Raw genomic sequence first — 27,104 nt, 5'->3', positions numbered from 1 at the left:
CTTGTGAGATCATGGCCTGAGCCCACGTCGGTCTGACCTGAGCCCATGTCGGAAGCTTAACCCACTGAGCCACTCAGGCGCCCCATGAGAACTAATTTTCTTAGTTCACATGAGCACCTTTCAGTTCAGGCACTGTAGCTCTTCTGTGCCTATATAAGCTTCCTTTCTTACTGCAAGTAGAAATACATTTTATTCATTTTAAACTTGGGGGTTCAGGTACCTGGAATGTAGATTAGCCCTTACCCACCCCACCCCAAACATATCCAAGGTCGTGAATTACTATGGTAGCCTGTGTTTTTAGGGAAAAAAAAAAAAAAAAAAAAGGCGGTGCTCCACCCCGCCCCGCCCCCGCCCCGCCTCCCGCCCCACCCCCGCCCCCGCCCCGCCTCCCGGAGCCCCTAGGTGTCCGCCCCGGCTGCCTGCAGCTCCCGGCCCAGCGCTGCCCGTTGGGAAGCGACGATGCCTGGGTCGGGCTGAACAGGCGCCGCCGGCTCGTCTGCCCGTGCGAGGTCGAGTCCGAGGAGCGGGCTTGGACCCAGGAGCCCCGGCGCCGGAGTCCGCGCACCGTGCACCGCGCATCGCGCACCGCGCATGGACGCGCCGGGGGACTGCGAGGGCCCACGCCTCCCCGGAGGTGACCGATAGCGGCACGGACGGACACCTCTCGGTGGCGTGGGTCCCGTCCCCTTTACCCACGATTGAATTAGCTTTAGCTTGGTTTGTTTCGGAGAGATTCGAAAAGCCTGGGGCCTGAGGGTGGGGTTCGGGTTAGAGCTTCTCTCTCTCTGCAAGGGGTTAAAGTTCAGGGCCCAGGAGAGAGAGTTCTCTCAAGACTTTGCTCTACGTGTAGCGCTGCTTTTATAAATTACCATGTGATTGGAAATGCATTCAAATTAGTATGCCATTAGACAAAGGTAAAACATTCCATTGTTGTTCCTCCCCTTTTAACTTTCACTTCCCTTCCTCATCTACTCCAGAAGTTTTACAAAGATTCTTGAGACTTCCTCATCTTGCACAGATTTCCTTTCTTTCCTTCTTTCTTTTTTTTTTTTCCTGGACCGCAATGACAACCTCTGAAAAGTAGAGCAAACCAAGTACAGTCTTCTTCCTTAAATTTCTTTTTTTTCCAAACCATTGAACTTAAAAATGACTGATAGATTCGCTGAATATTTGAAACTGAGTAATTGACCTGTTGTCTTTAAGTTAGATGAAGATTTAGCCTTGAGAATCAGTATGAAAATGATCGGTGCAAAAGGCCAGTTATTAGTGTAAAATGTGTATTGATTTACCGATTTATGGGACTTGTCTCTCCAGGAGCATTACCATTGTAAGATGTCATTTGCCAATTGAATATTTTAGCTTGTTTTCTCCCACTTACACTTCACTTGACTTCTACACTACTCCAGAATGCTTAACCAACAGCTAAGGTGACATGTTTAGAACACTGTTAAGTCCATGGAACGTATGAGGCTGGTAACTTCATTATAGTTACCCTATACTTTAGAGAGTAGCACCCTTTGGAGGTCACCTTGTTGCCTCATGCTTCTTGAAGGAATTTACCAAAGGTGGAAGAAATAGTGAAGGCAAAACAGGTTTCAGATAGTTTGATAAATTCTGCCCTGAAAATGAGGTGTTTTCAAAATGACAGTGTTGTACCAGATTTTGTGTGACATTTTATCAAATGGGGTATATTCAAAATAGCCCTTAGCTCAGCATATGTTATCTTCACATTGCACAGAAGTGACATGTGTCAACTTCAATCAGCAGTCCCAATTACATGCCTGTGACTGTAGCATGTTTGCATTTAAGGTGATGGCCCTCCAGGAGGTACAAGAGAGACATCCAGACAGCTTTCAAGAGAACAGCTTTTTGTGCTGATATCTGCAGCTTCCATTAACTTGGGTTCTATGATGTGCTATTCTATCCTTGGACCCTTTTTCCCCAAGGAGGTGAGACATTTTAGTATTGTTATGAACTCTAATTTAAAAAAAAAGCCCTTTGCATTATTTCATTTTACAGTATGTGAAACTCTGCATTTAGTAAAGATGATGCATAGAACTTCAGTAAACAGAAAGACAGAATATTTGACGCCAGATATAAAAACAATCCAGTCAGAAAGAATATCCTCTCGGGAAATAACTCACCTAAATATAACTGACCTTCTGAGGATTGCTTTGCTTACCATGTAGTTTTATAAATCTTTGTTTGGTTTCTGCAACTGAAACAAAGGGGGTGCTTTGAGTAACTGAGATTTGAGTGTTACTGCAAAAGGTCTGTGCTGAGACAGGAAGTCTGTCTCCTGGAGTTTTTCGCTTATTGATATTTTTGGAATTAGGAAGACATGATCCACTAAATTCCCTTTTTCTGACTTGAATTTCTGATGGTATCTAATGGCAATGGTTTGTCCCAAGGAAGAATTCTGGTTAATACTGATTAGCTCTTTGTAATCATTGCCTTTTATGTGGTGTTAGGGTTTATAGTTCATGGCACAGACTCACAGGGAGTTAACCCCTAGAGAATCCACCTGGAATCTGGAGGTGAGTGGGACATAGCATGAAACTATGGCTTGCAACTGGCTTGGTTGCATGGAGATGATATACCCATGTGTTTATTTTTTATTGTTTAGAATGTTTGTTTGTTTATTTATTTAGAGAGAGCGAGCAGGGGAGAGGCAGAGAGAAAGGGAGAGAGAATCCCGAGCAGGCTCCATGCTCAGCACAGAGCTCAACAAGTGGCTTGATCCCCCAATTGTGAGATCATGACCTGAGCCGAAATCAAGAGTCAGACACTTAACCGACTGAACCACCCAGGTGCCCCATCCGCCATTCTGCGTGTTACCAAGGAGAATGGATATGGTTTCTCTGCCAAAGGAACAATGTGACTCTACCCATACAGTGCTTTTTAGTTTTCAGTGTGATTTCCCACGCATTTATCCCATTTGGTCTTTGCAGCTACTCCCTAAGGCAGCGTAGTGAGAACACCATCCGTCATGTTGTCAATGAAGACAAGACTCAGAAGTTCAGCGACTGGCTCAGTTCTATTCTATTTACTGAGTGGGAGCGGGAGGGGTAACCGTCTCCCACTCTAGAGTGTGCAGGCACTGGATGCATTAGGACAGAAAAAAGATCGGGAAAATGTCCCTCTCTTGTCTACCAGTTGGGAGTGAGACGATATGAAAAAACATTGGTCTTCAGGAAGGTAGCTCTCAAGGTGAACCACAGAGGCAAGGGTGTTCTAGGAAAGAAATCACTTGAGATAGTCATGGGATTAGCACAGGAAGTAGCACGTTCTCCGGGAAAGCAGACAACTTGATGTGGCTTGAGCCTGAGGTGGAGTGAGGTCCAAGAGGCAGCAGGTCTGGGGAGGAGACAGAGCTAGAATGCAGGGGTCCTTACGCGTATGCCGGAGACATTAGTCAGTGAGAAGTTATCAGAACAAGACAGACTAGACTGATCAGTTTTGGGATTTGGAAAATATAATGATGGGTGGAGCCTGCAAAGTTAGGGCAGAGAGGAACTGGAGGAAGTAGAATGATGCCCAGTTAGCAGGGCATTTCCTGGCTGAAAACTGGGCAGCTGGTTCAACCTTCAGGGCACTAGAGCAACTAATGTTAGCTTCTGCTTAGTGGAATGCACACAAAGGAACACCAGACTACAGATGTGTGTCTTTTGATTTTGTTAATAATTTTTCCAATCCCTTTAAAAAAAAAATTGACAAAATGTTGACGTACCATGTTAGTTTCACGTCTACAACATAGCAAATAAACAATTCTGTGTATTATGCAGTGCTCACCACGGTAAGTGTTGTTACCATCTGTCAACATACAAAGTTATTACAGTATCTTTTAAGTTTAGTTATGTATTTTGAGAGAGAGAGAGAGAATGAGCGAGCCGGTGGGGGGGGGGGGGGTTGCAGAGAGAGAGAGGGAGAGAGAGAGAATGACAGGCAGGCTCCACACTTTCAGTGGGGAACCCGATGCAGGGCTGGAACTCCGGAACAGTGAGATCACGACCTGAGCCAAAGTCGGATGCTTAACTAAGCCACCCAGGTATCCTCAAAGTTATTACAGTATTATTGACTATATTCCCTATGCTATACTTATAAGTTTTTGATTTAGTTTTTTTGCTTACAAGAGGGAAGGCTGAAGGAAAGAAAACACAGGCAGGGAGAGAGTGCTCTAATTTTAAAAGGTCTAGATACAAAGAGTGGGCTCTTCCTTTTTGTTTCTTATTAGAACCCTGTGGTTGACAAATGCACTGGAAAAACTTACCCTTCCTCCTGCATGCTCTGTTTTCCTTCCTTCTAGCCAGAGCTAATTAGGCAAAGGAAAAACAGGGCCCTTCTTAAATTCTAGAGTAAGATTCCTATTTCTAGTCCTCCTTTTTCTGGCATCCTCTTTTGTTGTCACAGGATAACATGTGAACCAGAAATTGCTTTTAATAGCTCTTCTTGCTTACTGATGTGAAGCAGGATCCACATTCCAAAAGTCATATTTAGCTGCTGCCGTGGAATGTGATTCTAGGATATCTGAAGTCACCATCCCGTCTCTACGGTGAACGTGGGAACCTGCTCAAGATGGAAACTGTCATGGCTTCTGTGACCCTATAAAGTTTGCAAGTCTGTACCCTCATCTATAAAATGGGGCCCACTAAAAATATATCCTTTATTTCATTGTTGCTAGAAACCATGTAAAACAGTGCTTAATAATAGAGATTCTGGCTCATAGTGGGGGGCCAGTAAATGTTAGTTGTGAGGCCATTATATAAGTAATGCCAAACTCTAGAATACTTATCAGATCTATTAAGCAAAGAACGTGGATAATGTGGCTTGACCCATGAGTGTTCTTTCTACATCTTTATTGACTCCTTCGATGATACCTTCCCTCTGAGGTACCTGTTTTAGTTTGCTGGCGCTGCCATAACAAAGTACCACAAACTGGGTGGCTTCTGGAGCCACCAGTCTGAGATGAAGGTGTTCATGGGGTTAGTTCCTCCTGAGGACTGTGAGGGAAGAGTCTGTTCCCACTTCTCTCCTTGGCTTATGGATAGCTGACTTCTCATCCCATCTGTCTACTTTTGGTTTTATTGCCCGAGCTCTTGGTGTCCAATCCAAGAAATCATCGCCAAGACCAATGTCAAGATGCACCTCCTCCCCCATATTTTCTCTGAGGAGTTTGACAGTTTCAGGTCTTACGTTTCAGTCTTTTTGAGTTGATTTTGTGAGTGGTGTAAGATGGGGGTCTGATTTCATTCTTTTGTTGGTGCATGTCTCGTTTCCCCAACACCATTTGTCAAAGAGGCTATCCTTTCTTCGTTGTGTGTCCTTGACACCCTGTGGAAGATCAACGATCATATATGTGTGGGTTTATTTCTAAGGTCTCTAATCTGTTTCATATGTTTGTATTTATGCTGTTTTAATTCAGCTTTGCAATTTATTTTTGAAATCACAAAGTACGTTGCTGCCAGCTTTGTTTTCCTTTCTCAAGATTGTAAAGCTAACAGTTCTTTAGGGGTGTGTTGAGTGAATAGTTTCCATGTCAGAGACTAGGTTTGACCATAGTTTCCCTTCCTTCCCCATCCAGCTTATTTTAAAATAATAATCTTTGAAAATTGCTACACAGATAAAGGTTATAAGAAAACAATGCTCTGATAGCTCCATTTTTCCTCACTGATACTAATTTGTCTGTCAAACTTTGTTTCCTTTTTTGTTTCTTTAAAGGCTGAAAAGAAAGGAGCCAGCAATACAGTTACTGGTATGATCTTTGGATGTTATGCTTTATTTGACTTGCTGGCATCTTTGGTATTTGGAAAATACGTGAGTATTAAAGTTCATGGGAACATTTTAAGTTTTGAAAGTTGTGTAATGACCTATTCTAATCTATAAGCCTCGAATTTCCATTGATTCAGAAATAACCACCATTATATTTTATGAAATATGCTCCTGTTGATAACTCCGTTCATAGGGTTGATTGATTTTTTTTTGTTTTTATTTTAATTTCAGTTGACATCAGTGTAATATTAGGTTCAGGTGTGCAGTGTGGTGATTCAACACTTCTATATAACCCCTTGGGCTCGTCACAACAAGTGCCCTCCTTAGTCTCCTTCACCTATTTCACCCATTCCCCCCCCCCCGCCCCCCGCCCCCACCTCGTTCTGGTAACCATCAATTTGTTCTCTATAGTAAGAGTCTGTTGTGTGGTTTGCTTCTTTCTTTTCTTTTTTTTTCTCTTTGCTCATTTGTTTTGTTTCTTAAATTCCACAGATGGGTGAAATCATATGGTATTTATCTTTCTCTGACTGACTGATTTTGCTTATCGTAATGGGTTGATTGATTTTTTTGCTTCTTCCATGTTTTTAAGCAATGTGTGTTGCCATTCCACTAAAGAATTAATTATAATATTACATTAACTATATTTCCCAAACATATGTTTCCCAAATCTTGTATATTTCCTGATACAGTGGGTTTGTGTTTATCTGGATGTAGACTTGTAACAGTCGTCGATTTACCGACTCTTCTCTGACATTTATTATAGCTTGTACATATTGGAGCAAAATTTATGTTTGTGGCAGGAATGTTTGTCTCAGGAGGAGTTACAGTTCTCTTTGGGTAAGTCATGCTCTGATCTGTTTGGGAGCTTGAACAGATTTCATAATTTATCTTCAGTTTAAAATGTTAATGAATTCTTTAAATCAGTCCGTCCCATTGATTGTCTGTTGAGGGCTCAGCGTGTAGCTATTGGGTGATTTAGAGGATGGGACTAATGAAGGACAGAGTCTTCTAAGGGCTGAGCATTAAGTGGCTTCTGAATCTGTTCATTAGGACTGCTATGAGTGGGAGTGACAGAAACTTAACCCACTTTTCGGAGTCACAGATACATTTTGCCTCGAGCAGAGAAAGTGCAATAAAGAATGAGCTGGAGAACATCAGGACACACATATTAAAATACTGCCATCGGAAATCTATCTCAAGCTCCCAGTTTTGCTTTCCTCTTCTTGTGCTTTGTTCATGGACAAGCTGTCTGCTTGTGGTGGCAAGAATTCTCCAGCAGCTCCCAGAGGAAGAGAATGCCACTTTTCCTGGAATTCCAGGAGATTCACAGGACGGAGCCCCTGGCTTGATCTTTGTTGGTGACCTATCCCTGCATCAAGGTTAATGTAGGGGAGGGGGTACTCTGATTGGCCAGGCTTGAGTCATATGCTCACTTCAGAATGGTTCCCTCCATTGCTATTTCCAGGAAAAGGGAAAATAGAGGCAAAATAGCTGTGGAAGTTCTTAAGCTTAAGAATCCTTAAATCAGCAGCCTAGTGGCAAATAATATGGATGAGCCTACACAGCCTCTTGGGGAACATAGGAGATGGAAGAGTGCTATAAGATTATGGTGAAGTAAGCTAGGAAGCCTTCCTGTCAAACTAAGTGTTTTTTTGTTGGTTTTTTTTTTTCCTTTTCCTTTTTCTATTTTTTGGCAGGGGAAGGGGCATGGTCTTCTATTTTCTGCCCCACCCTCCTTTTTCCCCCCCAAGGTTTGAGTCCTACCACTGAGGGATACCTGAAACCAAGAAGTCTTTCTTTTGTATATGTTCTGGTCAGAGTGATTCTACATGTCTCAGAGAAACTCATTCAGTGTTATCATTTAAACGGCCAATTGCATCAGAAAAGGGCGACTAAACCGTCATTATGAATCGAATGGTTACCCATCTCCCCCCCCAAAAAGAGACTTCCCTTTGTATAATAAAGCAATGGAAAACATTCATATTCTGAAGAGATTTATTATAATAACTGTGTGAGATGCTACTCTTTTCAGTGAGTAGCGGTAAAAAGGAAAACAACAACAACGACGACGACGACGACGACAAACCAACTTGGCATTTGAGAATTGTCTTGTTCTTTTTTAGCGTGTTGGACCAAGTTCCAGAAGGACCGGTATTTACCGCTATGTGTTTTCTAGTGAGAATAGCAGACGCAGTCAGCTTTGCGGCGGCAATAACCGCGTCTTTTTCTATTCTTGCAAAGGCTTTTCCAAACAGTGTGGCCACGGTGTTGGTATGTATTTTACGCGTTTTTCCTGTTTTCCTTTTAGCGTAGGCTCAAGTATTTGTTTGCCCTTCCAAGTCAAAGCTGAAATCCATTCTTCTAGACCTGCCCTTTCTTTTTCTTTTCTTTTCTATTTTCTGTGTTTTGGTTACCTTTTACCCCAATTACTGCTTCTAGCAGTGGGCTGTCACTGAACATACCATTGGTCTTATTTAGGTCTCTTCCCGGGTTTAGAGTCTACCACTTAAAAGGACAACACCTGCCCAGTAGTATTTTGTTGTCTCTCTGTAGCCCAGATTGTGGCTGAGCTGCCGGAGGCATTCCTTTGCTTTAGAAAAGTCATCCCTAGTGGCCACTTGAGTATATACTAATGTCCTTCCTCTACTCTTCCCAGGTTCGTGGAAGGAATCTTAGAGACCTTAAAGCCTTTCCCTGCCTCTGTGCCGTTTGCCGAGTGCTTTCTTGTTTTCCCCCAAACCCAGAACTTGGTAGCATTGTATTAACATAATATATTGGCTAGGTGCCTGGACGCCTGGCATTGGTGACGTACCAGATTTCTGTCCCAGCTCTTGGCTACTGCCTCCTTCACCCCAAGCAGGCTCTCTCCTGCCTGTCTCCTCTGGACCCATGCGTTTCTGAAGGACGTGTGGTTTGCATAGTAGACCAAATGCAGCCCTCCCAACAAATAATTGTCCTTGAGACTTCAGGGCCTCATCGGCTTAGTACCAAGAATTTCCTCCTTTGCCCATATTAATACTATAGCTTTGGCCATTAAGTACACTATTTGCTGTGGAGATCGTTATTTACTCCCATTTTAATTAAATATCTATATCTACAGCCGGCTAGCTAGCTGCTTAGGTTTATTTTGGGTTGTACAGCCATGTGGCACGCAGTGGTGGCCACTGTGATAGGCGTACTGCTTACATTTCCCAGAAACGGTTCTGGAGAACATGAGCCCATTGACGTGTCCCAGAATGGCATTCTGGGCCAGAGAGTATGTGCGTTTGTAATATTGATAGATTTGCCAAATTATCCTCCTGTGTTCACTCACCAGCCGTGTCCAAACATGCTTCTTTCCTCACTTTCCTGCCAGCGGGGTGTTTGATGGGTGATGGGTAAAAATTGTTATCTTGTGGTTTAACCGTTTACTTTTTTTTTAAAGTGAGGGTGAGCTTTCTTTTACATGCCTGAGACGTATTTGCATTTTCTTTCACGTGTCAATAGTCTGTTTGTAGCATTTGCTCATTTTCCTATTGGGTTGTTCATTTTTCCCCCATTGATTAGTATTAGCTCTTTTGGTATATTTGGGGAAATTAGTCCTTTGTCAGTATTTTTTTTTTTTTTTTACTATTCTTCATTTGTCTTTTTTATGTGCTTAACATCCATAGTTTTTTCACATTTTCATGTAATCAGATTTATGATTCTTCTGTGTCTTCTGAGTTTTATGTCATAATTAGAAAAACTTCCCCACCATAGAAAAAAAAAACCTCCTCCCATATTTTATTTTTCTAGTACTTCTGTGGTTTCAATATGCATGTTTAAAGTTTTGGTTCATCTTGGAGTTGTGTGGGTTTGGGTGTGTAAATTGTGAAGTGGATAGCCTTTTTTTCAGTTAGCGTCCATTAAATCTTTATTTGTGAATTCTTCAAACCAACTGTATTGACTCAATTCTCTTTTTTTCCCCCATTTTTAGGGAAGTCTTGAGATTTTTTCTGGCCTGGGACTAGTGTTAGGGCCCCCTTTAGGTGGCTTCTTGTATCAATCCTTTGGCTATGAGGTGCCTTTTATCTTTCTGGGATGCATAGTTCTGCTGATGGTACCACTCAACATGTACATTTTACCTAATTATGGTAAGACTGCATTTATTACTCACTTTAAGAATCTTAAATTGAAGTATTTTTATACATGTATAGGGGACCAAGTTAACAGTACTCACTTTCATCTTGTATGCTCCATGGTAGATTTCTAGAGTACCCTGAAAGAGCTGATTCTCTTTTGAGAAATGTTGCTGTAGGCAGTTTATGTGAATTTCTATATATTACAATTTTTTCTGACCTTTAGAACTAACGAATATTTAATTCCTTGTCATAAAACATCACCATATAAAGTGTCCACCAGAGGTGTTCTTGGACTTAATTAAATATTTCAGAATGACGAGTTACCAAGGGCCACACATGGCACTGTCTTCCTGGAAGGCCACCAGGCGGGAGGGCAAGGCCTGACCTTCTCCCCAGTGGTCCTCCCAGCTGCCTGTGAAGCACAGCCCAAGTACAAGGACACAGGGCCACATCAGGCAGTAATGGGGGTCACTCTGGCTTCAAACCTTCACACCCCATAAGAATCAACCTATCCTGTAGCAACTTCCTGGACATAGCTCTCAGGATCACCACGAGGGACGCGCCGGGTACAAGAGTCAGAACACTCAGGGCACAAATCATGGTGTGCAGGTTCATGTACAGTTTCTTCTGTACCAGGCAAGGGTTATTCTCACTGTAAGCAAGATTGCCTAGTGACATAGCTGGCATTTTACACTTATCCGATGACGAAGGGAACAGAGCTAGAGAGCTAACTTGAAGGCTAGAGAGGAGAGAGCCAGAGAATGTTTCTAGAGAGGCACCACCATGCTGAAACATGTAAGACGGTGGTTTCTACTTGTGAGAAGTACAACTACTTCTTCTACTGTGGTTTCTGTGGTTAAGCGTCCTGGTTGCTTGGTTCACAGATGAACAATGGACCGATAATCAAGACACTGACACCAGGTCACATTGTCATGGAGCAGGGAAAAGAGTCACGTTCGCCCTTTACCACACTGTATGGGGGAAAGACTGTGTTTATTAATTAATGGTAGGGCAGGGTATTTAGAACTTGTGTGATTAGGCACTGGACCGGCCCCAATATCTGTTTCTCCTGGAGTCCTGGCCTGCTCCCCTCGCCTCCTCCCTCCCCCGACAATCTTTTGCGGCCCCCTCTGGTTGCCACCAGCCTAGTTACTTGATGGTCATTTCTCTTCATTTCTGTTAATCCTCAACTAAAATCTCCCGACATTTTCATTGAACTCAACAAAGTCCCAGTTAGCTATATTTCTATGAACAAACTTTTTGGCAAACACTGGTTATCTATGGAAGGACCTTCTATTTAGATTGAATGGAAAAAACTGGTATTAATAAAAAGATCTCTGAGATTGATCATGTAAAGCCTGTAAGTATAGGTTTAGGTGTTCTCATTAAGGAGTACTTTTTAAAATTAGTGTTTTGGGAGGCACCTGGGTGGCTCAGTTAGTTGAGAGCCCAGCTCTTGATGTCAGCTCAGGTCATGATCCCAGGGTGTGGGATCGAGCCCTACATCGGGCTCCACTCTGAGCACAGAGCCTGCTTTGGATTCTCTCTCCCTTTCTTTCTCTGCCCTTCCCTGATTCACACATGTGCTCTCTTTCTCTCTCTCAAAAATGAATACATAAATATTTAAAAAAATGGTTCATTAAAAAAATAAAAAAGTTAAATAAAATTAGTGTTTTGGGAGAGCTTACGGAGAGAAGCCTGACAATTAAATCGTCTTTTATTTTGATGATATTGGCAGAATTTTGTGTCCTACAAGTTCTACCCCACTCCTTTACCCCATTTTAGACTCACAGCCAACATCGTTCTAGAGTCAACTTTGGTCCCTCCCTCTCTCTCATCCTTTGTGCATCAAGTCCCCTCTCCTGTACTGCTCTAAAGAAATATTTCTAAAGCACAGTCATGGACGTGCCAATCCTCTTATTAAAAAGCTGTGAATCTGTGAAATGTGAGCCCTATCCTGAAAGCTGTGAGGAAGCTGTTGTGAGATCCCAGTAGAGGAGTCACATGATCTGAAACCTGTCCCTTTTGCATCCACTCTAATCCCTCCTCATCCTTCAAAACTTAACTTCTATTTCCTCTTCTGGGAAATCCTTCTGAAGCTTCTCGGTCATTGGAATAAGTGCTCAGTAAGTAGTGCTGCAGTGATCAGCATGCTTCCTGCCCCTTCACACCCGAGGGGTTCCCTATTTCCCTCCCCTGCTTCCTCGCCTCTACCAGTAGCTTCCTGTGGCAGGCCAGGTCAACCAGGGGGTCATGTCTCTCTCAAAGAATATGTCAGAATTGTGGGGAGCAGAGAGAGTAATTGAGTAGCTTGGAAAAGCTCCTCATCTGTCTCTTAAAGCAGATAATCAGCCTAGGTTTTCATTACTTGGGCTTCTGCAACAGTTTAATTAAACCCATTATGTATTTGTTGCTATGGACGTGCTTACGTACCCTCATTATGATTTCTCATCTTTCCCACTTTGGATTTAGAGAAGGGGACCATTTCTGCCATAATAATTTATCTTATAGCATAAATCCATAATACCTTTTATATGCAAGTAAATATAACCAATTCAAGTTGATCTTTTTTTTTTTTTTCTCAACGTTTATTTATTTTTGGGACAGAAAGAGACAGAGCATGAACAGGGGAGGGGCAGAGAGAGAGGGAGACACAGAATCGGAAACAGGCTCCAGGCTCCGAGCCATCAGCCCAGAGCCCGACGCGGGGCTCAAACTCACTGACCGCGAGATCATGACCTGGCTGAAGTCGGACGCTTAACCGACTGCGCCACCCAGGCGCCCCTCAAGTTGATCTTTTATAATTTATATCTTAAAGGTGACTAATGAACATCTTTAATAAACAATTCAAAACACTCGCCAAATGGAGTCTCCTTGCTGGCCCTACTGCACCGAGCCATATGCTAGTGCTTGTCCCCTTTCTAAGTCTGTGCACTTTCTGTGGTTGAGCGTCATGGACTGTTTAGCATTGAATATTTGGCTAATAATTAAGAAACTAACATCATGATTTAACCTTTATCCCTTGTATCCTGACAAAGTCTAAATGTAGCACTTAAAATACTTGAACCGATCTTTGTGTTTCTTTGAATTTGTTCCATGCTAGATCATTATTCACCAAGAATTAAGTAATGAAGCATGGTGGGTGTTTTTGCAGAAATGAGAGCATAACAGGGGCTAATCCTCACCCTCAAAGATCTTCCTTACCCAGACCTGGCCAGTATCATCTCTGGCCTGGCACTCCAACAGCCTCCTAACTGGTCCTCTTGTCTCCATTCTCCACAAGGTCACAGAGAGGTCTCTTTAAACCACAGATCTCATTCCTACCCCTCGGTTAGAATCCGTAGTGATTTCTCAGGCCTGTTAGCATGTTTTCCAAAGTCTTGCATAACATGCTTCTGCAGTATGATCTCTCTCTCCACCGTGCTGGTGTCCCCTACTCTAATCTCCATCCTCTAGCTTTGCTTCTCTTCTTTCATTTCCTTCCAACTCAGAATAGTTTTCCTCACTGCTGAGTCTTGGAATGTACCATTCCTGGAATAATATGCCTGGATTATTCTTTCCTCCTTCTTTGCTTGCTCATCTTAAGCTCATGCCTTGGGCACCAACTTAGATATTACTACTTGACGAAAGCCTTCTCTATATGGCTTTCTCTGTTTTTGTTGTTGTTGTTGTTTTGTTTTTGTTATTGTTTTGTTTTAGCCAACTATCTGCTGTGCTTTGAAAGATTCCCTCCTTGTTCCATCCTTTTTCTCTCCACTCTTTACTGTAACTTCTCTGTGAGAACAGGGTCTGAGCTTGTCTTCTTTGTCTTTGCCCAGCATTTTGCATGGTACCTGACTCAGCAAAGACATGGCTCAGTAAATTAACGGGAAGACAGGAAAATCACCAAACAATAGTCAACAATGTAAAATGAAATGTGGTTTAGCTGCTAAAAGGTATGGTACAGAGCAGAAGTGCAGTAGGAAACAGAGGAAGGTAAGATTTGTGGAATAATTAGGGCCAGAGCCAGACCTCACAGAGTGAATAGAATTTGAAAAATTAGCAGGAGAAAAAGAAAGGAATCATAGCATGTGACTGGAGGCTTGGATACAACAGTTCCTGTTGCTGGGAACAGTAAAGAATCTGGGTTACTGCAAGGGGGATGCTAGGAGTGAGGTCCGTGCTCAGTTGACCTTGAATGCCCATGTGATTTATGCATGATTCAGTAACACCCTCCTCAATCTGGTGTTTTCTTTGCCATCAGGAAAAAAAAAAATTTGTCTGTGCCCTTTGATGAACTCAGATTTCTCCCTTCCTTGATAAAGCTTCTGGCTCTTCCCATGCACCAAATCTAACTTCATATAGTCTCTATCTCATTGGGGGGAAGGCCTCAACTTGCTTCAAAGTTATAACCTATAACCTAAGACCCCCTCTTCTCCTCACACTCTGATTCCAGTGGATTCTTTATCAATTTGAGAAATTGTCTTTAAGAAGACTGAATGTGGCTTCTAGGTGTGAATAATTTATACGCAAATGCAGACAATATGCAATTTTAGGCAAACTCAGAGGTGCAGTTATTTTGATTACCAGATAAAAGATGGCCTTACCAATTTCATTTTTCCAAATAGGTTAGAATTTTAATTACTCTTTTTTGGATTTTTTACCCTTAGACTCTGATCCAGGTGAACACTCATTCTGGAAACTCATCACGTTACCCAAGATTGCACTTATAGCCTTCGTCATCAACTCCCTCAGCTCATGTTTTGGCTTCCTTGATCCTACTCTGTCTCTCTTTGTTCTGGAGAAGGTGAGTAGCCTGCTTGTCAGAGAGCTCTGCTCTGTGGAAGGTGGGTGCACTTGCTTGCTCTGGGGCCCCATTCTGTAGAAAGACTCCGAGTGGCTGTGAGGAGACAGAATGAGATCTACACCCCAACACAGCCTGTCCCCTCCCTCTGTGACATCCCTTTCACCAGGGGTCTGATTCAGGGCAAGTGAAAGAAGCTTTTCACCAAGTGGCCCAAACATTGGTCTCCTTTTCAAGGTCTTGCTTGAGTCATCACATGTCTGGCTTGGGAATTATCCTGAGTGCTTAACAAGGACACTTTTCCTCTACTTGTTTGAACTCCAGTGAAGCATTTGGGGTACTCCATAGCTCATTTAATGTTCTTCACTAACAGGTCCCCTGTGGGTCCACTTACCTTTTAGGCTGTTACATATAATTGAATGACTATGAAATATATTAATCTGGGATGGTAGAAAGGAACCAAGACTCTTCTTCTTCTTCTTCTTTTTTTTTTTTTTAGTGCTGGAAAATAAATTCTGAATGTAAAGGGTTGTTGTAGAGATTTGCTCTTAGATATTTCTTTTCCTTTTCTTCTTTTTTTAATTTAGAGAGAGAGGTTAGAGCACGAGTGAGGGAGAAGGGCTGAGGGAGGGACAGAATCTTTAGCAGTTTCTGTCCTCAGTGCATAGCCTGAAGTGGGGCCCAGTGTGGGGTTCGATCCCATGACCCTGGGTTAATGATCTGAGCTAAAGAGTCGGAGCCTTAACTGGCTGAGCCATCCGGGCGCCCCACTCTTAGATATTTCTGAAAAAAGGATTATCAATGATGTGATAAAGTACATGACCAACTCTGGTAGTTAATTATAATGAAGGATTAACATGTGTTTATCGAGGTAGAAATCTAATTGCGGCCCATGCTGACTTTATGTGAGGTACTGGAATTAAAAAAGCAGTTACCAGAAACACAATTCCTCAACGGCACTAGGGACGGTTTTGTGTTTGTGAAATATCCAAAAAGATAAACGTGGACACTGTCATTTTGGTGCCTTGCCCAAGACTTAGAAAATAATATAATATCTTGTTTAAGCAGTGAGCATCCATAAGGTAACAAGAAACATATTTTGTGTTTATGAGGACACATTCCAGTCACATCAACAGTGTATCTCTCCAGGAGTCATTTTTGTATATTCTTAAGAATTTCTGCCCACATGAGGAAAAAATATCTTAGCCAATGTCTGGTAAATCCCAGTTGCGCATGTCTATTTCATAAGAAATCTTTACAAGTGTCATTTTCTAAATACACTTAGAAATACATCTTTGAGGGGCACCTGGGTGGCTCAGCCGATTGAGCGTCCGATTTCAGCTTGGGTCATGATCTCACAGTCTGTGAGTTGGAGCCCCGCGTCAGGCTCTGTGCTGATGGCTCAGAGCCTGGAGCCTGCTTCAGATCTGTGTCTCCCTCTCTCTCTGCCCCTCTGCTGCTCATGCTCTGCTCTCTCTCTGTCTCAAAAATAAATAAAACATTAAAACAAAAATTAAAAAAATACATCTTTGAGTTTTCCTGTTTTTTTATAGAAAGTTTTTTTTATCCTATTGCCATTCTTCTGACTTTACATCATTGTTTGAATTGACAGTTCACTGTCCAGTCACTGGTGACCCAGCCTTTTAGGCTGCGAGGGCTCCATGCTGTCTTGACCAGTTATAAAACCGGAAGAAGACATCTCTGACTTTTTTCTTCCTCCTCGTATCTTTAAGGGACTAATTTGTCATAAAGTTGTTGAAATGTACATGGACTCCTATATAAATCTCACGTGCTTACTTAAGAAAATCAGTTAAGGAAATTAAGGAAACGAAAACAACTCAGTTAACCAAAGAAAGGTGTTTGTATCATGCTGGTAATAGTAACAATATCACAGAGTGATGTGGTTAACTTACTGTTTTAAAAGCCTTTTGTAAAGTGTCATACCATGTAATTCTTTAAATTAGATATTAACATCCCTTTGAAATGGATAAAATAGATATTATCCTCCGGGTTTTTCACATCAGTATACTGCAGTCCATGGACAGTAAGCATCGCCTTGTTGCTTATTAGAAGTCAGATTCTCTGGCCCCATCTCATACCTTTTGAATCAGAAATTCTAGGTCTGAAGCCTAAGAACCTTTTTGTTTTTTTCCATCCCTTGAACCAAGGCATGTTAGCACTTGGATCCAACTTAGAAACCCTTTTAACAAGTTCTCTGGGAGGTGCCTCGGTGGCTTAGTCAGTTAAGGGACCGACTGTTGATTTCTGTTCAGGTCATGATCTCAAGGTTCAAGCCCTGTGTCTGGCTCTGTGCTACTTGGGATTCTCTCTCTCTCTCCCTCTCTCTCTGTCCCTCCCCTGCTCTCATGCTCGCTCTCTCAAAATAAGTAAACAAACATTAAAAAAAAAAGTTCTCTGGGCAATTCTCATGCACATAAAGTTTATGCAGCACTGGTTTAAACGTAAAAATATATGTAAAAATACTATGGTTCATAGAAACAAATTTATATGTACAATATCAAATGCTGTAAAACAAGATATCTAGGACTTTTGACCTCCGATTAGATTTTTTCCCCCTCATAAAGAAAAAGTAATCCATTTAAAAAAGTAAGACCAAAATTAGGAAGGATGCTCAGTGTTAATAGTGGGCTCATGGTAGGTAACAAGAGCTGAAGAAGTGTGTAGAAAAGATTTATGTGTGGGGCACTTGGGTGGCTCAGTCAGTTAAGTGTCCAGCTCTTGATTTTGGCTCAGGTCATGATCTCACGGTTCATGAGTTTGAGCTCTGCATCAGGCTCTGCACTGATAGCACGGAGCCTCCTTGAGATTCTCTCTCTCCCTCTCTCTCTGCCCTTCCCTGCCCATTCATTCTCTCTCTCTGTCTCAAAATAAATAAATCAACTTTTTTTTAAAAAAAAAAGAAAAGAGGGGTGCCTGGGTGGCACAGTCGGTTAAGCGTCCAACTTCAGCCAGGTCACGATCTCGCGGTCCGGGAGTTCGAGCCCCGCGTAAGGCTCTGGGCTGATGGCTCGGAGCCTGGAGCCTGTTTCCGATTCTGTGTCTCCCTCTCTCTCTGCCCCTCCCCCGTTCATGCTCTGTCTCTCTCTGTCCCAAAAATAAATAAACGTTGAAAAAAAAATTTAAAAAAAAAAAAGAAAGAGGGGCGCCTGGGTGGCGCAGTCGGTTAAGCGTCCGACTTCAGCCAGGTCACGATCTCGCGGTCCGTGAGTTCGAGCCCCGCGTCGGGCTCTGGGCTGATGGCTCGGAGCCTGGAGCCTGTTTCCGATTCTGTGTCTCCCTCTCTCTCTGCCCCTCCCCCGTTCATGCTCTGTCTCTCTCTGTCCCAAAAATAAATAAACTTTAAAAAAAAAAAAAAAAAAAAAGAGAAAAAAAAAAAAAGAAAGAAAAAAAGAAAAGATTTTTGTTTATGTAAAAAATGACTTAATGGTGTAACTCTAATAAAAAATTTCTTTTACAGTTTAATTTACCAGCTGGCTATGTGGGACTGGTATTCCTGGGTTTGGCACTATCCTACGCCATTTCTTCACCGCTGTTTGGTTTACTGAGTGATAAAATACCAGTACGTACACTTAACCTACGTTTGAGAAACACCTTTGTGTATTTAGATTGGTGAGCTTTCCAGCTGTACTTCTGGAACTCTAGAGGTCCATTGATTAGAATTGACATTCAAATTAAAAAAAAAAAATAGCTCATTACTGTTTAATTGAGAAATAAAATTGTAAGATATTTAAAGTGTGCATCATGGTGATTCGGGATCCGAATACATTGTGGAAGGATGTCCTCTGTCAAGTTAATTAACACAGCCATCACCTCTGTATTATCTATCTGTTTTGTTTTGTTTTTTTACTTGAGGGGGCGAGAACACTTAAATTGTACTATATTCAATTTTTGGAGTTGATGGAGAGGTTCCCATGTCTTCCAACCTGCCATCACTCAGAGAACATTCACTTTTAATTGCTTCTTCTGGGGGAAAGGGGTCGGTGCTAACAAGGCTATTGAAAACTATTGGATTAGACTCTCTAAAGGATGAAACTCACTTGATGCAAAATACACGGATTGGCCTTAATAATTAGGGCAGGGGGCGCCTGGGTGGCTCAGTCAGTGGAACGTTTGATTCTTGATTTCAGCTCAGGTCATGATCTCGCGGATGGTGAGTTCAAGCCCCACATCGGGCTCTGCACTGACAGTGCGGAGACTGCTTGGGATTCTCTCTCTGCCCTTGCCCCACTCACGCTCTCTCTCAAAAATAAATAAGCATTTAAAAAAATGAAATAATTAGGGCAGAGTCCCTAATTAGGACTCGGTCAGACTGAGAGGAGATAATTTAGTTTCTTTTCTGTGGGAATGAAAGGGGTGGCTACATAAATGTACATTGCTTATCCTGTAGCTATCCTGATAGAAATTCCCTTCTGTTCTCCTTTGCTTAGGTCTAAACCATTCGCTCCCGATGCTGGTAAACAGTACTAGTAAGTACTGTTAACCAAATACCAAGCTTCTGTGGCTTTATTGCTTTTTACTTGTTTGCATTTCCTCTCTTTGTTAAACTTGCATAAATATTTATCACAACCTAAATTACATAGAGTTTACTTAGTAACCCAGGTGACAAAAAGCAAGTGTCTTAAACAGTGATTGGAGCTTGTTTTAAGACAGTCTTATTTAACTGAGCAGCTATTTTACCCCTAGAATTTTCAGCCTGCATTCAAGTAGTTTAAAAGGAGTAATTTTATTGGGTGCTTTTTAAATAGTGTGAAATTTTCAGGTACTGTATCTACCAGGTGGTTCCTTGTGCTGTTTTTTTATTTTTATTTATTCTACTTATTTAAAAAAATGTTTTTAAATGTTTATATTTATTTTTGAGACAGGGACAGAGCATGAGCAGGGGAGGGGCAGAGAGAGAGGGAGACACAGAATCCAAAGCAGGCTCCATCCAGGCTCTGAGCTGTCAGCACAGAGCCCAAGGCGTGGCTCAAGCTCGTCAACTGTGAGATCATGACCTGAACCGAAGTTGGACGCTCAACCGGCTGAGCCACCCAGGCGCCCCAATTTTATTTATTTTTTTAAATGTTTATTCATTTTTTGAGAGAGAGAGAGAGACAGAGAGAGAGCGAGTAAGAGAGGGGCAGAGGGAGAGAGGGAGACAGAGAATCCAAAACAGGTACCAGACCCTGAGCTGTCAGCACAGAGCCCAACATGGAGCTTGAACTCATGAACCTGAGCCTAAGTCAGATGCCTAACTGACTGAGCCGTCTAGGCGCCCCAGGATGGCTGCTTTTTAAATTGTTACTTTGAGGATAGTTCATCGTGTGTAAAATCTACAATACACTCCCTTCCCAAGGAATCCTTGTCCTTAGAAACTCCCTATCTTGGGGTATATTGTCTCGCTTTTCTGTTTACCATCTACCTATTTTCTCTTAAATGTAAAGTTTCATTTTCTTCAATGTATTTGGATTTTTAAATGCCAGGGCTTGTGTTCTTCAGTGATTTTTGTGTATATGCTTTGATCGTGGAGGGGCTTTACCTCTCAGGGGTTTTTCGGACTCTCCTTCTCTTTACCAGCATCTCAGGAAATGGTTTCTGGTTTTGGGAAACATAATCACAGCCGGATGCTACATGCTCTTGGGACCTATCCCGGTCTTGCACATTCAGAGGTAATGTTTTTTCCTTCTTCTGTATTTTTGGCTGAATAACATTAAGAATTACTACAGAAATTTTTTGTGTGCTGCTGGTATGGTTTCGTATTTTGAACCTTATTATTTAAATAACTACCTAGATTTAGGACTCTATTGAATTGTTGGGTTGGACTGGCAGTATTCTACCTTACCAGAAGGTGGCACTGCTACAAGCAGATAGAAAATGCATCATCACATCTGGATCAAATGTGAAAGCCGCTTCTCCCTTTGTGTTTCAATTGCATGCTTATTTGTACTTTATTTTGAAAATAGCATTTGTTGCCGCCTCCCTTTGGTTGATAGCTGTTAAAACGTGTTTTTGGTTTTGTTTTTTTTTTTTTCCTACTCTTTCTCAATCCTTGAGTCTGGGATCAAGTCTTTTGTTTGTTTGTTTGTTTCTGTATCATTCTTAGCATGTGGTACCGGCTCATTGGAGCTTGTTAAGGGTAATGTATTTGCTAAAATAAGGGAAGCTTAGAGCTTTTCAGCTGGTTCTGGGATCAAGTGTGACATGGAAAGGGCAAGGATTTCAGAGTCCTTCACATTTGGGTTTGCATTTTGCTTTGCCACTTACTAGGTACGTGAACTCCGGCAAATCATTTAGCGTCCGAGAGCCTTAGTGTTCTTATCTCCAAAAAGGAGCTGACGATGGTGCTTACTTGGCAGAATATTGCTGCAAGGATTCAATGGGGGTAATGGATGTTAAGCCATTGGCACAGTGCAGGAAGCCGAGCAAATTAGTTTCCTGCCCCTTCTTTACCAGTTCCCTTCTATGCCATTTTTTTTCTGTCCATTGAATTTCAAAGCCAAGTGATTGAAGGAGCAGCGTTAACGTTTAACCAATTTTGAAAAGATTCCGTATGGTGATAAGAGGGCAGGTGATGTATGTGACCAAAGAAATTGAGGTATCGTGGTGAATTGATTCGCCACCCCCCTCAAAGTGGGAGGAGCCAGAGGGTGCTGTCTCTGAAGGAAGTGGGATCGGATGGGAATGAGGCCGACTAGTGATGCCGTCTCGGAAGCACGCTTCTCTGGGATTCAGCCTGCCCTCCTTAACTTGAGCCCTGTGTCTCTCAGCGTGCTCATGTTGTTTTGTCTTGTTTCTTTTTCCAAAATTCTTTTGCAGTCAGCTCTGGCTGCTGGTGCTGATATTAGTCTTGAATGGCGTCTCTGCTGGAATGAGCATCATTCCAACTTTCCCGGAGATTCTCAGTTGTGCATAGTAAGTTACCTCTGTGCTTGTGGAGCCGTGTTGCAAATTGCAGTGAGCATCACAGGCTTTCTTGGGTTTCTCAATGTCGTAGGATGTTGGATTTTTTTTTCCGCAAGACCAAATCTTCATGAGTTTATGTCACACAGCATTCTGATATAAACACTGCATGCAATAATACTGTCACGGAAATGAAAATACAGTAAAACCTTGGTTTGTGACCAGAAACATGCTTATAATCCAAAGCACTTGTATATCAAATCGAATTTCCCCTTAAGAAATGATGGAAACTCAGATGGTTCGCTCCACAACCCAAAAATATTCATACAAAAATGATTATAATACCATCATATAATACAAAATAATAAAGCACAAAATATAAAGAAAGATAAAGAAATTAACCTGCACGTACCTTTGAAAACCTTCATGGCTGGTGTGAGGGAGACGAGAGAGGAAGGTTATTGTGTAGAATGACTTTCACTATCACTAATGGAATCCCTGCTATCTACTGGCTCAATGGAATCTTGTTTTTTGTTTTTGTTTTTGTTTTGCAACTTTAACAAGGAACCTATCCAATGACACTCGCCTTTGCCTCTTTTTGAGGAAATGTGACATTGCATTGATGATCGCCCACAGTCTTGCAGTGAGAGAGAAGAATCATTGCCTCAGTTGTGATCCTGTCCCATTCATGGTCACATGCTACTCTTGTTGCAAGACAGTCGCTCATTTATCAAGTTAAAATTTGTGAGAAATGTTTGCCCGTCTTACAGAACACTCGTAGAACAAGTTACTCGCAATGCAAGGTTTTACTGTATATGGTAATATTATACAGTGATAGGTAAAATGAGTTGTGGCTGGAGGCTTGGCTTGGTTGATGCCTAGGAACAGAAACACTTTTGCAACGCTAAAGCACAACGGAAAGGCCTCAGCATTGTTTCCTTCTCACGGAGAAGGTCCATACACGGGCACACAATGACCAGGTAAAATGATTCTAGTCCCATTTCCAGTGCGGGGTCGGGAGAGAGGGCAGCTCCCACACCACCAAGCAATTCTCCCAAACCAGCTAGGTGTCCTACAATGCAACTCCGTTCTGAGACTATCCATCTGGTGATATGATCAGATCCCACAGGTGAGGGACTCCGTCCCACAGATTGCCCTCTGCTTCAGGTGCTAGTTACAAGTTCACATGTGCTTCCGACTGACTGGCCCGTGCATCAGAGGTTCCCTTGACGACCTCCTTAGATTCAATTAATCTGCTAGAGTGACTCACAGAACTCAGGAATCCAGCGTACTCGTTAGATTCAGTGATTTGTTACAAAAGAGATTAAAGGATACGAATCCGCAACCAGACGAAAAGACACAAAGAGTAACCTGAACAAAGGAACTTCTGTCCTTGTGGGTTTTGGAGCCCTGGCACACTGGCATGTGGAAAGGGTCTGGTTTACCAACTCAGCAGCTCTCTCGCCCTGTCCTTTTGGGATTTTTGTGGACGCTTACATACTGCTGATTGGTTAAATCACTCACCATTGGCCATTGATTCCATCTCCAGCCTGGCCCCTCCTCAGAGGTGGGGGGGTTCTGGTCTTGGGGTTGGAAGTTCTAACCCCTCTAATCACATGGTTGACTCTCTGGGCAACCAGCCCCCTAAAAGCCACCACATGAACATAACAAAAAAGGTACTTGAAATTGTTTTAATCACTTAGGAAATTCCAAGGGTGTTATGGGTTCTATGTTGCAAACAGGAGGGAGACCAGATATATATTTCTTACTATGAATCACAGTATCGCACCGGGTATTTGTCACTTGGCCATCGGTGTTGTTTACTAGGCATGATGGTAAAGAACACCACGTGAACTAGAGAAGGGAGGAGATCCACTGGGTTGACTCAGTATTCTCTGAGGAATAATGAGTTGCCTCCGTGTTTTCTAAAAGTTGCCCATTATTCTCTTTACATGTTCATCTCACTTTAAGAATTTCTTAGGGGCGCCTGGGTGGCTCAGTCGGTTGAGCGTCCGACTTTTGCTCCGGTCATGATCTCACGGGTTCGCGGGTTCGAGCTGCACATGGGCTTGCTGCTGTCAGCAGGGGGCCCACCTCTGAGCCTCTGTCCCCCTCTCTCTGGCCCTCCCCTGCTCACCCTCTCTCTCTCAAAAATAAAGTGAACATAAAAAAAAAAGAATTTCTTAACTATGTATTTTTATGAGACTTCATGCAAATGGGTCATGATTCTTAATATCATGTTTTAGATATGCAGTAAAATTATTTTTAGAAAACCATGGAGTAGAGGTAACTATGAAAATGCCTTCAGATTAGATTCGCTTTTATCTTAGAGATGGAGTGTTCTGTCTGTTGGTTTTGTTCAGGTTATTCCCAGTCTCTTTAAAAAAATTTTTTTTAATGTTTATTCATTTTTGAGAGATAGAGTGTGAACAGGGGAGGGGCAGAGAGAGGGAGACACAGAATCCGAAGCAGGCTCCAGGCTCCGAGCTGTCCGCACAGAGCCCAGCACAGGGGTTTAACCCACTATCTAGGAGATTGTGACCTGAGCCAAAGTCGAACGCTTACCCCAGTGAGTCACCCAGGTGCCCCCAGATTATTCCCAGTCTCTTAATTTATTTGCCACACACTGTTCATTGCTTTCACGCAGGTTTCCCTGTCCATAACAGATCTACTCTTGTCTCTTTGCAGCGAAAATGGATTTGAAGAAGGGTTAAGTACCTTGGGACTTGTATCGGGGCTCTTCAGTGCCATGTGGTCAGTTGGGTGAGTAGCCATTTCGTTCACACCTGCAAGATGGAAAATACTATCTGCATTTGCCTGAAGAAACTGACACTGAGAGGTCTGATGAGGTGCCCAAAGGCACTTAATTCACTTAGGGCAGAGTTGGAGTCCTAACCCCACACCCTCTGACTCCAAGATCACTGGTTTATACCAGCAGTTTAATACCTAATCAAAATGGTCCCCATATACTTTGTCTTAAGTGACCTTTCTAAGTTCCTTTAACAGGTCATGTCTCAGTATTCTTCATTCATTTGTTTCGTTTTTATTCTTTGCTATTCCTGAGGAATAAATGTATGCTGGAACTGTAGAGTATCTCAATAAATATGTGCAGACTGGAGTTATTTTAAATACAATTATTGAGAACAATAGAGAGAATCATATAAGGGTTCTTTGGCGTGCATGTCACGTTTTTAAAATTTTTATGTAAGGCACCAACTGTTTAGAAGCAGTTATAATTTTAGAATTGCTTAAAAAGCGTTAAACATCATCATTATCGGGTAGAATCGGTTTTGTCGCACCCAGTGCTCCGTCCAGGAATTGGCTTCTGTCTTCAGTACTTACGGTTCCAATTTAATGAAGATCTATGATTGAGGGATCATGCGGCCTTTAGGAAATAATTCTTTTTTTTTTTTTTTTTTACACTATTGAATACGCTTTCTTCTTTTCTTAGTGCTTTTATAGGACCCACACTGGGTGGATTTCTTTATGAGAAAATTGGTTTTGAATGGGCAGCTGCTGTGCAAGGTCTTTGGGCTCTGACAAGTGTGAGTAGCCTTTTGTTTTCATCTTCCTGGCATTTGCAGAGAAGTGTGATTTGGAGCATTGGCATTAACTGCCCCTTTCATTGTGTTAAAGGGATTGGCGATGGGCTTGTTTTACCTGTGGGAGCACGCACAGAGAAGAAGGTATGGTCGGTTCTTGGGCTTATTTTTTTCCCTTTAAAAATCAGCCCTCGAAGCACCTGGGTGGCTCAGCTGGGTACCCATCAGATCTTGATCTCGGCTCAGGTCATGACCTCGCAGTTGGGTTCGTGAGTTGGAGCCCCTCGTGTGCTCTGCACTGACTCGTGGAGCCTATTTGGGATCCCCCTCCCCCCCGACCCTCCCCTGATCATGTGCTCTCTCTCTCTCTCAAAATAAGTAAACATTAGGGGCTCCTGGGTGGCTCAGTTGGTTAGGCGTCCAACTTCAGCTCTGGTCATGATCTCACAGCCCATGGGTTTGAGCCCCTCGTCGGGCTCTGTGCTGGCAGCTCAGAGCCTGGAGCCTGCTTCGGATTCTATGACTCCTTCTCACTCTGCCCCTCCACCTCTTATGCTCTGTCTCTCTCTGACTCTCTCTCAAACATAAATAAACATTACAAAAACATTTAAAAAAAAAAGTAAACATTAAAAAAAGAAAAGTCAGCCCAGGGCAGTGGAAAAGAAATAGCCATTTTACGCCCTTCCTTCAGGCAGAAGATTTCTGGGCACTGTAAGCCTCATCACTTGGTAGATGGCATTTAAGGGGAAAGGCAGAGGTGTAGGTACTGGGTCTTTTTAAGATGAGAAATAGTAAGGTACTCCTCTTTTTCCCTTCAACGCAGATCTAAACTCCAAAATATCCTCGGCACAGAGGAAGAGCAAACTGCTCTCTTACCTGATGAAATCTAGCCTTAAGAATCCTGGATGGATACCCGTGGGGGAGACTGATGGCTCCTGGCCTTGAACATCAAAGTTGAAAGGGGTTTTCTTACTATTACACGTAAAACTCCACAGACCCTACCTACACCACCATCCTGAAAGTCTCAACATATTTTTGGAGAATCCTGTGTTGGGCTTTCCTGAAAAGCTGGCCCGTTGAGCCAGCCATGTGTGAAACATGAAGTGTGAGAAGATCGGTTGAGAATCAGCAAGTTTGTGTTTTTAGGTGATCGAATTTGTCCGTCAAGAGGTTATTGACTCCAGGTCTCCTGATTCCTCTGTTTACTTTTTATTCTAAATGCACTAATTCTGTGAATGTACCTTTTCTTTATTAACAGGGAAATAAATGAATTAATTTGATATGCCTCAAAGTAGTACCAAGATTTCTCAAAATGTATAGAATAGTTACTGTGAAATCAGTTTTTAAAAGGCATGCTTTATCTGGGTCCTAAGAGTTTTGTTCTTTTCAAAAGGCAAAATTCCTTCCTCCCATGCAAAAGTTGCATAGTATTCCCAGGCCCTCAGCTCTTCTAGAAGTTTCGTTTGTGTGAGAGTTACAAGAATAACCTTACTTTAGATTTTCCCTTTTGTAACGTACTTTATGAATTATGATCTGGATTTATAAACAATACTTAGTATAACATTACTCATTTCTCTTAATGTCTGTCTTTCAGTCCTGTCATCTTTTTTTTGTTTTTTTGTTTTTTGTTTTTTTTTTAAACCTACTTCTGGTAGATGTATCCCATTCCCAAGCAAGTAAGCCCACAGGATTGCTTATTATATTTCAGGGAAGGGGTTTGTCTGACTTCACGTAAAATCCATGCTGTTGCTTGAAGTGGGTGAATCCCTACTGTGTAGTTCTCATACCTGTTGCTGTGTTTCCATGGTATAGTAGCCACGTTTATCCCCCTACCCCCCATTTTTTAAATAGAAGAAGTATATTAATTCAAAAATATTTATTGAATGACTTCTCTAAACTGACAGTCTGTGACGTGCTAGGAATTGAACTGTGATCAAAATAAACACAATCTCTGCTTTTTGGAACTTGGTGGATGGACAACATATAAATAAATACCAGACTCTTCCGTTA

At 42.2% G+C, this 27,104-nt stretch overlaps 1 protein-coding gene across 1 annotated transcript; it reads left to right on the top strand.

Moving 5' to 3' along the window:
* Positions 1–382: 382 nt before the first annotated feature.
* Positions 383–27,104, top strand: SLC18B1 (solute carrier family 18 member B1). Its single transcript, XM_043592400.1, has 14 exons — positions 383–634; positions 1,810–1,949; positions 5,719–5,814; positions 6,533–6,606; positions 7,893–8,040; positions 9,725–9,881; positions 14,519–14,655; positions 18,131–18,232; positions 20,230–20,321; positions 21,469–21,564; positions 24,241–24,315; positions 25,004–25,097; positions 25,189–25,238; positions 25,918–27,104. The coding sequence occupies exons 1-14, from the start codon at positions 592–594 to the stop codon at positions 25,982–25,984; spliced, it is 1,371 nt and encodes a 456-aa protein (XP_043448335.1). The 5' UTR covers positions 383–591; the 3' UTR covers positions 25,985–27,104.

This window comes from Prionailurus bengalensis, chromosome B2 (genome assembly GCF_016509475.1).
Source record: "Prionailurus bengalensis isolate Pbe53 chromosome B2, Fcat_Pben_1.1_paternal_pri, whole genome shotgun sequence".
Lineage (NCBI taxonomy): Eukaryota > Metazoa > Chordata > Mammalia > Carnivora > Felidae > Prionailurus > Prionailurus bengalensis.
Note: the sequence above shows the minus strand (reverse complement) of the source record. Positions and strands in the feature narration are given on the sequence as shown.